General features: G+C 35.7%; 1 protein-coding gene and 1 long non-coding RNA gene across 2 annotated transcripts in view; both read right to left on the reverse strand.

Moving 5' to 3' along the window:
• SHOC1 (shortage in chiasmata 1) overlaps positions 1-3,767 on the reverse strand; it is a 68,175-nt gene extending 64,408 nt beyond the window's left edge. The window contains exon 1 of the mRNA XM_045081705.1: positions 3,677-3,767. Within this exon, the coding sequence (XP_044937640.1) occupies positions 3,677-3,744 (68 nt within the window). The 5' untranslated portion in view covers positions 3,745-3,767. The remainder of the gene's footprint in view (positions 1-3,676) is intronic.
• Positions 3,768-10,089: 6,322 nt separating this feature from the next.
• LOC123392485 lies at positions 10,090-13,181 on the reverse strand. Its single transcript, XR_006607211.1, has 3 exons — positions 13,096-13,181; positions 11,917-12,004; positions 10,090-10,163 (listed from the first exon to the last, which is right to left on the reverse strand). It is a non-coding gene; the product is annotated as an uncharacterized LOC123392485 (long non-coding RNA).
• Positions 13,182-13,425: the final 244 nt, after the last annotated feature.

Genomic DNA, 13,425 nt, shown 5'->3' on the forward strand with positions numbered 1-13,425 from the left:
ATTTTCTTGAAGAAGATAAACTAAAGGCCAATAATTACATAAAAAGATGCTAAATATCATTAGCCATGAGGGAAATGCAAATCAAAATTACAATGACATACAATAAGCCATCCATTCGGATGACTATAATAAAAAGACAGATAATAACAAGGGTTTGAAGTTGAATAGACTAGGGTTTGAACATTTGAATAGTTCCAACTATTGACTGTGGGCAAGTTATTTAATCTGAGTCACAGTTTCTCATATCTAATATTTAGATAGTAACACCCACCTCACATAATAATTATGAGGTATACAGGAAGTAGATATTATGTGCATTGCCCTGTGTTCAATTGCACTCATGTGAATACAGAAAGCCACAGAGGACTAGGGGATATAGTTATACATTCTTCCTCTTACTTTACTTGGCTATTGCTCTCTCCTGGAAGCTAGAAGTTTATTGCATGGTTCTTCCTGATGTTTTTGCATTTTGCCCTTGTCACCATGGTTTGATAGCCTCAACCCCTTCTTTATTCTGTCTCTTGGGCTAAAAAAAAGTGCTATATTTACTGTAATATGTATGTATTTATTAGGAGCTTAATATGTCTTTTAAACTATACTTTTTTCTGGTAGTTTTCTAAAAATTAAAATAGTTATTATTTTTGTTAGTGTTCTGTTGCAAGTTGCAGCTTTGATGACAGAAGCCAATTTTCTTGTATGTCCTGTTATTTTTAGCGTGTAATTTCACAGAACATAAGATTTCTTAGGAATACACAGTGGAAAATGCCCAAATATGCTAAAATACAGTACACCACAAGTTAGTAAAATAATTGAGGCCTTAGAATCAATATTAAGAAGTAACAAAAATAGAAACAAGGAACAAAGAGAGAGGAGAAAAAGAGGAAAAGCAAGATTTAAAGAAACTCTAGGTAGTGCTAATGATCAGAATGTTTATTTCTAAAATCCATAGGTAACAAAACTGCAGTAGCAGAATTATTTAAAATTAAATTTAAGATGGGAAGTATCTATACTTTATGCTCAATTCTTCTGTGAACCAAAACTTCCCTAATAATAAAGTCTGTTAAAAATTAAATCTTACTGGGGCACCTGGATGGCTCAGTGGGCTAAAGCCTCTGCCTTTGGCTCAGGTCATGATCTCAGGGTCCTGGGATCGAGCCCCGCATCGGGCTCTCTGCTCTGCAGGGAGTCTGCTTCCTCCTCTCTGCCTGCCTCTCTGCCTACTTGTGATCTCTGTCCATCAAATAAATAAATAAAATCTTTAAAAAAATTAAATCTTACTGTATGAGACAAAATTGAAATTAATAGCTTACACACGTAAAAAGTGGAGTTTAGAAGTTCATGGCTAGTAAAACAGTTTGCAATGTGTTAGAGACTAATGCTCCTTTTGTTCTACTCTTTCACTCCTACGCTTAGTTCTTGCCAATACAGCCGAAGTTGGTTGCTGGAATCAGTCATTACATATCTATTCCAGCACTGGGAAGGAGAAAAGTGAAGGAGAAAAACATGCTGCTTCCTTTTTTTTTTTTTTTTTTTAGATATTTTATTTATTTATTTGACAGAGAGAAAGATCACAAGTAGGCAGAGAGGAAGAAGCAGGCTCCCCGCTGAGCAGAGAGACTGATGTGGGGCATGATTCCAGGACCTTGGGATCATGACCCGAGCTGAAGGCAAAGGCTTTAACCCACTGAGCCACCCGGTGCCCCCATGCTGCTTCCTTTTAAGGACATTCCCCCAAAATTGCATAAGCCTCTTTTGCTTAATATTCTATTGGGAAGAAATTAGTCACATGGCCATGTGTAGTTACAGAGAGGCTGAGAAATGTAAATGTGATTCTAGGTGATGCCACAGGTCCACCTTCTTTGCCATGGACTCCATGTTGGTACCGCAAAATGTAAGGAAGGTGAGATAAGATAGGGCATCCATTCTTTCAGCGCCTCCCATTTCTCCCATACATGAATCTTGGTTGAGTCAAAGTAGCTAGATAACTGCTTTCACTGCGGATTTATTGTGTATTCTTGCTCTATGCCTCCAGACTTGCTGTTTCCTTTGCCCGAAAACCCTTCTCTCACGTTACTCTTTTAATGTCCAGCTCAAGCTCAATTCCTACTTCTTTGTAAAGCTGATCTCTCCTGCTTATAAATGCACAGCCTTACCATCTAAATCATGAAGTGAAGAGATCTTAGAGATCATCTTGTTTCTTGTTACTTTAAGTAGGTTCTTGGGCCAGCAGTACCATCATACCTAAGAGCACATTAGAAGGGCAGAACTGGGATGCCTGGTTGGCTCAGTCAGTTAGGCATCCAACTCTTGATCTCAGCTCAGGTCTTGATCTTAGGATTATGAGTTCAAGCCCTGTGTTGGTTTCTAGCATGCTGGGCATGGACTCTACTTTAAAAAAAAAAAAAAAAAAAGTGCAGAATGACAGGCCCCAACACAGACCAACTGAATCGAGATCTCCATTTTTAATAAGATCATCAGGTGATTCATATGCACATTAAAGTTTGAGAAGCACTGATCCAGTGTCATTATACTGATAGAGAGTGAGGGTCAGAGAGAGAAGATGACTTGTCAAGTAGGTAGTACTTGACTTTTCAAATCAAGACTTGAAATCTACATTTTTTTTTAAACTCATGGAGCAGAGCTCTTTTCACTACACCCTCCTGCTTCTTCATTGCTCAGTTTAGTCATGCAATAGGCACTTTGTATCGGCCTTATGCCTTGTGATAGAATTTCTGATGGTCATCTTGTATTATGATTTAATTTTTACATGGTTGGTTTTTTTGATGTCTATATATTATCTTCCTAACTTGACTTTTAAATTCTTAGATGATGGAGATGGTATATTGGGTTTCTTTGAATTTGGAGTCTGGACACATTTAAATTGGTTATTTGTTTCTTTCCAGCAATTTCCAATAATTAAGGAAAACTTAAATTACTAAACCCTGAAAATGTGAAAAACTAAATCCTTCCTGGGTCTGATCAGCACCCTTTATACAAAGTGAAGCAACAGAGTAAATTATTTACCTTTTGTAAATCTCTAATTTTTGTCTATATTAACAATGTTGGGTTAGATGTCCTTCCTTGTATTATGTATGCTCTGTCTTCCTATCTCTGTCATTATATTTTCTATATTGTATTGTAATTATTTATTTATAAATCTCTATTCCCTAATTTCTTGTGTTCTTTGAGTAGAGACTGTATCTTATTCAGTTGCGTATTCTGTATCCAGCACACAGGATTGTATATAATAAATATTTGATGAATGACTGAACTAATAATAAATAATGTTTTGACAATGTTAGAAAATAGCCTTCAATCTGCATTTATACTACAATAAAAAAGACCAATTTTAATACAAAATGTCCTATAGACTCATTCTATAAGAAGTTTACTTATTGATTAAAAGTATAGTAATATATTTGCTTTCTTTCTGCGTGCATTTTATAGCACAAATGCATAGAGAACGGTTAATATGTGATAACTGAAGCCAAAATAAAAAGGGTATAAATCACCTGTATTAACCTCTCTTTTGTGACTCCGATTAGGGCTTTTTCTTCAGATAAAAGAATAAAATTGGTATGGATACAAAAGAAAGGATATTCTCTCTGCCGGTGTCTGGAGAACTTACTGTTTCTGTCCTAGACATAAAGGGGAAATTGAGGTTAAGGATACATACTTCTCTAGAAAATCCTCCACAAAAAGACTTGCTTTCCATTGATCCAAGACTGAAATATCATCTGTCATTCCCCACACCGAAACAGCTGAAACTAAAAAGGAGAATGGTGAACATTAACTTATGGAATTTTCTTTTTCACTTAATACAAAGAAGCCAAACATGAACCTTTTACATTATGATGTTATCTTTATTTGTTCACAAATGTAATTTTTCCTCAAATTTTACCAGATTCCAAATATTTAAATAATCTTCCTCATTATTACAATTCACCCCCCCAAAACCGCTCAACTATAGTCAGAATAACATCACCTGAACAACTACCCTCATTTTTACATCCTCTCTTTTGCCAATACAGCACTACCATCCTAGATAGTCCTGTTCAACAGCTCATATTACTCCTCATAAAGTTTTATTATTTATTATATATATTATTATATATTATATATAACACACATATATAATATTTATTATATATTATTTATTATATTTCAGCTTGTTCTGAATATATTCTCCTTGAAGGGCCAAAGTTGTCAGTAGCACTCATTCTGGTACATGACCAAACACAGCCATATTTTAAAATTTTAAGTATCTATAACTTGTCTCTCAAATTAGACCCTTGGTTCCTTAAGAGGGAGATCATGTCAAATACTAATCTCAGAAAAAGCAACTGAGTGAAGTTAAGAGTCAAAGCACCTGTATTCTACTACCAATGTTACATCTTAACTAGTTTTGTTATCCTGAACAAATCACCTAACATCCGAATCTGTGTGTCATTGAAAAAAATACAAAAGTTTAGTGGTAACAAGTACAGGTTCTGGAATCGCCCTGACTAGATTTTAATACTTGTATTGCTACTTATTAAGGGTATGAGCTTGTGTAAACCTCTTAACCCCTTTGTACCTGTATTCCTTATCTACAAATTAGGAATAATAATAATGGCCTTTTCCTAGTGTTGTGAAGATAAAATGTGATCAGACATATAAATTGTTTAGACAGTGCCTTACATATTGTAAACAAATTTTGGCTATTAATGGGGATGCCTGGGTGGCTCAGTCCATTAAGCGTCTGCCCTCAGCTCTGGTCATGATCCCAGGGTCCTGGAATCGAATCCCACATTGGGCTCCTTGCTCAGCAGGGAGCTGCTTCTCCCTCTGCCTGCCATTCTCCCTGCTTGTTCCCTCTCTCTCTCTCAATCTGGAAAATAAACAAATAAAATCTTAAAAAAAAATTTTGGCTACTAGTGTTATTATTGTTTTTAAAAAGAGAAAAAGAAATAGGAAAAATGATAAACTCATTTTTCCTTCTGTACATTTATTTATTTTTCCTTCTGTACTTTTAGATAAGCAGATTAATAAAAGCTATTCTTTAACTTACTTCCAACCTGATTAAGATTCATTCCATTTTTATAATATTCATTGTAAAATGAATATTCCTCCTCCCTCATGTCCTTACTATCTTTACTACCTTTCTTACACAGTTCAGTTTCCATAGCCAGTCCCATAACCACTATCTTATAAAGATCCTTAATTTCTTTGCCTCTCTTTCCCTTGTACTAACTTAGGAAAACCTCTACTCTCTACCTTATGTACATACACTAGAACAGCTGAAAATTATTGGAAAAAGATCATCCAGTCATGCTGAATGAACTCATTCTGATTACGACCATAAATTTCAAATGGGCATCCAATATTGACAGATGATAATAGTACATCTTCCTAACCAAACCGGCTTTTTCATTCTTCTTTTTTTTTTTTTTAAGATTTACTTATTTATTTTATTTTAGAGAGAGGAAGAAAATGATCATGTGGAGAGGGAAAAGGGCAGAGGGAGAAGGAAAGAATCTCAAGTAGACTTCTCGCTGAGTGTAGGGCTCAATCCCAGGACCCTGAAATCATGACCTGAGCTGACTGCAGATGCTTAAGGGACTGAGCTTCTCACTTGTGTTCTTATCTGGTTCTGCCTTTTCACTGCTGGAGTATTTTAGGATTTTGTCCTAGGATCTCTGCTTTATATATATTCATGCTCTCAGTGACTGCATCCACTTCCGTAAGTTTATGTGCAATCCATATATGATTACTTCAATTTGAAACTCCAGCAGTGCTCAAGATTTATATAATAAATGACCTCCTTGATGTCTTCATTGAGATGCCTAAATAGGCATTTTAACCTGGCCAAAGCAGAGCACCAACTGGCTTTCCCGTGAGCCTTTCCTTATCTTAGGAAAGGGCACTGCCATCCACCCAGTTACTCAGGTCAAAAACCTAGAAGAAATTTTTTATTGTTCTGCTTTTTCTTTAACCCTCACACTGTTGGCTGGACCTCTCATATAATCTCAATTCAACCACTCCTCACACATCCATTAATATAAGCCTAGTCCAAGTCACTATCATCATTTATGTAGAGTATACATTCACTTAGCAGTCTAGATTCTGAACCAATATGATAGCTTTCTGATTCCCAATCCCTATCCCTTCCATACTCTAGCCAACTAGAATGATTTTTCTAAAGCATATATCAGATTGTCACACCTCTTTTAAAAACTGTCCAATGATTTGCCACATTAGCCATAATATAAACAAGCAAATAAACTCCATATTATGGCCTATAATGCCTTATATCTTTCATAAGTTGCCTACTTTTTAAATATCCCCCTTTCATTAACCTGTCATGGTGGCCTAATTATTTGGTCCTAAAACTCATCAAGTTTATTCCAGAGTCAGAAACTCTGCATTTTCTTGAAAGCTTTCTCCTCCACTATCTTATTGTTGTTGCCTTCTCATCATTCAGATCATGCCAACTCATATGTCTAGCTCCTTCCCTAAGCATCTTAGGAAATAGTGCTCCCTACTAAATCTTTTATCACATTACCCTATTGTGTCTTCTCTACACATTTATTAATACCAGACATTAGCTTATACATTTAATGGTTTTTTTGCAGCAGTCTTTTTACCAGTCTGAAAACCCATGGAGGGAAGGAACTACTTCTGTCTTATTAGTACCATCCTTAGCACCTATAACAGTACCTGGTACATAATACATGCTAAAGAAATGTTAACTGACTTGACTCCTCTATGAAAGCTACCTCTTTCTTCCTATCTTTCTTTCTCTTTGAAGCTATCTCTTTCTTAAAAACACAACATGATAAGAGCAAAAGATATTTTGTACATGGGGCGCCTGGGTGGCTCAGTGGTTTGGGCTGCTGCCTTCGGCTCGGGTCATGATCTCAGGGTCCTGGGATCGAGCCCCGCATCGGGCTCTCTGCTCCGCAGGAAGCCTGCTTCCCTCTCTCTCTCTGCCTGCCTCTCTGCCTACTTGTGATCTCTGTCTGTCAAATAAATAAATAAAATCTTAAAAAAAAAAGATATTTTGTACATATACATTTAAACATAGTTTTATATGCAGTATATCATAACATTTTAAAGTAGCCCTCCTACAGTTGAGCAAGATCTTATTACAATACAACAAATGTTTACAGTGCTAGAATATTTTAAGACTTCATCATCTACATATCTTTTATTTGTTCTATTCATATCTAGTATAAGCTTCCCAATTCCCTACTTTGTCACCTAAATTCTGTCATAAAAATATTAATTTTTAACATTCTTGGAGTTCCTTTTTGTTTTTAAGATTTTATTTATTTATTTGAGAGAGAGAGAGAGCGCAAGTGCACACACAAGAAGGGAAGCTCAGAGGGAGAAAAGCAGACTCCCTGCTGAGCAAGGAGCCCAATGCAGGGCTCAGTCCTGGGACTCTGGGATCATGACCAGAGATGAGCCAAAGGCAGAAGCTTAAACTGACTGAACTACCCCCAGGCACCTCTTGGAGTTCTGATATGAATAAATGCAATGCAGTTTTACTAATTTAAAAAAGCACATTTTCTTAATTTACTATGCTAAACTCTCACATCACTTTTTAAATAGATTTTTGAGAAACAAAAGTAAAACATACCTCTCATCCATGGCCTCCTAAACTTATTATCAATAACTCCTGCATAATAATTTCCATCTTGATATAAACATGAAGGGACTCGAAGCAATAAAGAATCTCTGCAAAACTTCTTTCTAACTATATTCTATGTAAGAAAGTAAGATTATAAAATCTTTAAAAATATTTATCAGATGCAATTAACAGTATTCAAAATAATAAAATTCATTATTCTTTTAAATTCATATCATTTTTATTTAAAGCTAATACCTACTCATTATAAAACATAAAATAACACAGAACACATAACTGAGAAAGTCAAGGTCTCTAGTAATTTAAGTAAGAGTTTGGCATATTTTCCAGAGACTTCCTTTTTTAGGCTAGGCTAAATATGTGTGTGTGTGTGTTTATGTTTGACACAAATGAGATCCCATCATTTATACAGTATGCAATTTAGCAATGTGTTTTTTTCACTTAACAGTATAATATGGCTGTCTTAATTTTGTTTCTATGTTGCACTAGCAACAACCAGCAAATAAATTTTTGACTTGAAAAAAAATCAACAAATAAAACTATTTCTTTAACCTCATCATCTTTGGTGTGCCTCTGAAAAATGTCCCACTATTCTTCTCAGATTATCAAAATCCTATTTATCAAAAAAAGTCCTATATATCGGGGAACGTGGGTGGCTCAGTGGGTTAAAGCCTCTGCCATCTGCTCAGGTCATGGTTCCAGGGTCTGGGATCGAGCCTCACATCGTTCTGCTCAGCAGGGAGCCTGCTTCCTCCCTCTCTCTCTGCCGGCCTCTCTGCCTACTTGTGATCTCTGTCTGTCAAATAAATAAATAAAATCTTAAAAAAAAAATCCTATTTATCTTTCAAGGCCCATCTTAAGCAATATCTCTGCTATGAAGCTTTTCCTCAGTAACTCTCAACTTCCCACAAAATTCATTATTCTGTGTATTTGGACAAATGATAGTTTCTTGCATTACTTCCCAAGAGTTCTTTGTTTGCTGAAGGTGTTAATCATATTAAATAAAAGGTCTTAATTATCCAAGAATAAATGGTACAAAGAAAGAAGAGTTAAAGTAATTTATATAAGATGAGGACCAAAAGTTCATTGCAAAACAGAAAAAAAGCTTGATTAATACTTTGTCTAAAAAAAAATGAAACAAAGCTACAGAAATTAAATTTTGTAGCTAATAAAATTTTGGTTTTAATTAGCTCATAACCATAACTGGTTTTTTGTCAAAATTCTCCCATAAACTGTATTATGTAATGATATGGATATTAGTCATTGCCTAACCTTTGATTATAAAGAAGATATTTTTAAAAAATATTTAACCAAAATATTCCCAAGGCATCTCTGACTCCTTTAATATGCAAATCATTCTCTTCCTCTTCTCTGTAACTAATCTAATGTTTCAAGGTCTTCATTTGACTATAGCTTTACCTGTTGAGTGGCTCCTCAATACTGTTTCCATGAACTTTACAGAATTCTACAACTTTTGCGAGAAATGCCATCAGTCAGTATCATATTTGTACTATATCATGGGATGTGATCCACCAGTGAGAAACTAAGATACTACAGGCAAGAATAAAAGTTTAAGGATGTCTGAATACAGATTAATTTTGAAGTGGCCAATATATTCATAAATATATCTGGTTAACAATGACTTCTGATTCCCTACCATGTAAATGTTATAATAACACGTTTACTTCCCACAGTTATGAAGAAATAATAAAACCTGAAGATGTCTAAATGTCTTTCTTATTTCCTATAAAATGTAACAGTTTTAGTTACATTGGAATAACTTTTTTTCCTGGTAAAAAGGTCAAGGTTATAAAGAAAATAAAAATTTACCTTCTCAATTAAGATTATAAGAACAATGATTTATTGTATGACGACTACTCCAATTAGTTTCTTAACAATGTACTAGACTTAAACCTCAGCCTTTTATAAGCTGTTTAAGATCTCTAGACATCAGTTTCCGAACCTGTAAAATTGTAAAATCTAGCTCTTGGAGTAGTCATGATGATCAAATGGCATAACCCATCAAGAGAGCAAATGATCAAAAGATATAATCCATCAAAAGAGCAAAGTATCTGGCCCATAGCAAATGGTCAATACATGCTATTACTGTTATTTCCGCATAAAGATAACCGGGACTGCTTCTCCCTCCCCGACTCTTTTCAAGGACAATCACTCAAGAATATTGATAAACAAGCAGCCTAAATATGCCAAGTTTCCATTTTTTTTCTGCTGACAGCTTCAATTCACAATACACTGCCAATAATTTCCTTCCAAAAGTGGCATTTTTAAGGTATACTGGAAGTGGGAAGAAATTTTAAATAAATCCCAAAGTAATTAGATTAAGGATTAATCTAAGGACTACTGCAAAATTATCATAATCATGTAGTGAATGCAGATAGTACTTTTCATATCATAATTCTTAGTAGTTAGTGATTCAGTAACACGCTACCTCATATAAATAGTCTATTGCACAATATTTGAATGTTGAAAACATGTCTTCTTTCTTTGAAAGTGGTACAAATTTCAGTATCTGGAAATACAAAAATCAAAATTAAATGTTAGTAAAATAGCAAAACAAGGAGAAGGAAACCATTCTTAATCACAAAACTTTGGTTCATTCATTTTTAAGAAGGCACTGAGTGATTAGAAAAAAGCTAACTATAAAAATAATAGTTATTACTATGATTTAAATCTAATATCAAAATAATGTATGTTGATATAAAATCATTCATCTAATTTTCATATATTATTTAATCCACACAACTTCTGGCTGGTGGATTAAAGTATATATTCTGTGATCATTTTGTTGCAAAAGAGGCAGGAATTTGAAAGAATTGTACAGTGGTTTTCTCAGGACAACCGTATTTCTTAAGTGGTCTTGAAATAGAATAACCACAAGTAAAACTGTGCTTAAGCAGGGGAGAAGAATCTGGGAAACTGCAGTCTTTTAAAAAATAAAAAGCCCAGGGGGGGTGCCTGACTGGCTCAGTTGGAAGAACATGTGACTCTTGTTCTTGGGGTCATGAGTTCAAGCTCTTGCTGGGAATAGAGTTTACTTAAAAAAAAAAAATTTTTTTTTTTTTAAATTTAAAGGCTGAATTTAGAATTCCCTAATAGCCCATTTGGAATAAAGCCACTAAGACATAGTATTCCTAGGTCAATGGGTACATTATTATTGGTAAATAAACAAATTCATCCAATGAAGCGATAGGTAAATTTTAGAATGCTGAGAATCCAAGATGGTTCTCATTTATGTGAGAACCAGAGCAATTACAGCTTATAAGAGTCACTCTAGAATAGAATCAGTGTATCAGGTAGTTCTTAGCATTTTGATCAATTACTTAAAATGTTTTGGGTAATTTAGATGTAAGTCAGAAGTCTTCATATAGTAGTTTATCAGTAAGTTTTTAGTAGGTGAAATAAACATTTTAATCTGAATGGCTTTGCCTTAGTTTCATTATTATTTTAAATTTGTTTGAAGTTTACCTGTTTCTTTATCTAGGGTGAAGGTACAGTACCAGAAGACCTTAAGAGTTCATCTACATTAATTAGCTATGGATCTATTCCTATTTTCAGTCATCATCGAGAGAACATTCTTAACTACTCAATTACTGTATAAAAAACTAAGAGCAAACTGGTTATGGAATATAATTACTTTATCTGATTAATGAATCAGAAGACATTGTGGATATTACAATAAGCTTTCCAATTAAAACAAACCCAATAAGCTATCTGAATTATTTTTAATATACCTGAAATATTCTTAGTATTATTAGGTTCTGTGGTATCAACAGATGTTTTATCAAAAGATGTGGGGAGTACATAGCGTGGGTGCCCTCTTCCACTCTTAATTAAACAATGTCAACATAACATTTTCTTACTGGTGATTGCTTCTCTGGAAATATTTTCCAATCACTGTACTTCCATACCTTTTCCATACAGTGTTCACTGATCTTTGAGGCAAATATTAATTTAGAATTTCCATTTCTTGATATTGTGCTTTCAAAAAAACATTATCTGATGTGCTTCATTCTAGAAGTCATTTCAAAAAGTTTAAAACAACCAAGTTACTTAGTTAATCCATTCAGTCACTCTCAGCATTCATCTTAAATTTTCCTTTCTTGTGAAGCCTGTATTTCTACTAGCTTCAGATTCATCACTCTCATCAACTATCTTAAACAATAATTACTGCTGTATTGAAATTAATCATCTAAATTCATGCTGAACCTACAGTATTTAAATAAGATACTATATATCATATATACTCATAGAATTCCTCTCACCCGTCAACTTTACTTCATTGCATTACAGGTATTTGAATCCATCTTAAAATAGTGGATGGACAGGAAGAGAGATCAATTGGCCTTCTTTCTAAATTCAAAGGGAGAAAACAAGCAACATCATGGCTAAAAAGAAGTTATTTTTAAAATAGTCAAACACTTGGGGCACCTGGGTGGCTCAGTGGTTTAAGCCTCTGCCTTCGGCTCAGGTCATGATCTCAGGGTCCTGGGATGGAGCCCCACATCGGGCTTTCTGCTCAGCCCCTCTCTCTGCCTGCCTCTCTGCCTGCTTGTGATCTCTCTGTCAAATAAATAAATAAAATCTTTAAAATAAAATAAAATAGTAAAACAATCAATCAGGAATTGCAATTCCTGAAATATTTTTCCTTACCTATTTCTAAAGATTTTCTTTCTCTTGTGCTACCTCCTGACTGGGGCCGGAATGGAAATGCATATCAATAACTAGGTTAGGCTCTTAGGCAAAAGACCAGAGAAGGAAGGCCGAAGATTTTTTTTCCACCGAGTTTTACTGAAGTATCATTGAGATAAAAGTTTTACATATTTCTTTTTTTTTTTTTAAGATTTTATTTATTTATTTTACAGAGAGAGATCACAAGCAGATGGAGAGGCAGGCAGAGAGAGAGAGAGAGGGAAGCAGGCTCCCTGATGAGCAGAGAGCCCGATGCGGGACTCGATCCCAGGACCCTGAGATCATGACCTGAGCCGAAGGCAGCGGCCTAACCACTGAGCCACCCAGGCGCCCAAGTTTTACATATTTCAAGTGTAGGTATATATAATGGAAGATTATTTCCAAAATTATTTAAGACATATACGAGTGAATATGAATTGTAGGGCTGGCTTTCTGTCTCCTCCCACAGGGCTAAGGCATATGGAGATTTCTTCCTTTCCTCACTCCTGGACCTAAAAACCACACTTTAGCCATGTAATATCCCAGAGGAGGCAAGGTTCACACATTTTCTCGTATTTTTTAAATCTGTACAACTTCTTGTTAGTGGGTTGATATACCACTGGCTTTTCTGTGCCCTTCACCTCTATTCCCGCCACATTAGGTTACGTGGGCCCTGGCTCTGGGGTCTTGTCCTCACAGAGCCACATCAACCATGCCTCACAAAGATATTTTCCAGAAATTGTGGAGCCGCCATACCCTAACCCCGTCCTGACCTTTTCTTCTCCTCTGCTCAAGAACACCTTCCCTCTCTCCTCTCTTCACCCTCTCGGGTTGCTACTGAAGGGAATATCGCCACCGAGCCGTCTCTGCCTGGGAAAATTCCCGCCTACTGAGCATGTGACCTCCGGCCCTGGGCTCAGCGCAGGCATTGGCCAGCCTGGCCAGGCCCCGCCCCCCGTCTCCTAGCACTTCCGCCTGCGGTTGCCCAGTGCCTAGGCTGTCGGGGTCTTCGTTGGTGAGCGGAACTTTTGCCGCATCGAGTGGAGAGTGACAGCGGAGCAGGTGGAGGGAAGCCCGGAAGGAGCCGGTACGAAAGGCAGGGA

Source organism: Mustela putorius, unplaced genomic scaffold (assembly GCF_011764305.1).
Source record: "Mustela putorius furo isolate JIRA1106 unplaced genomic scaffold, ASM1176430v1.1 tig00000580_pilon_pilon_pilon, whole genome shotgun sequence".
Taxonomy (NCBI): domain Eukaryota; kingdom Metazoa; phylum Chordata; class Mammalia; order Carnivora; family Mustelidae; genus Mustela; species Mustela putorius.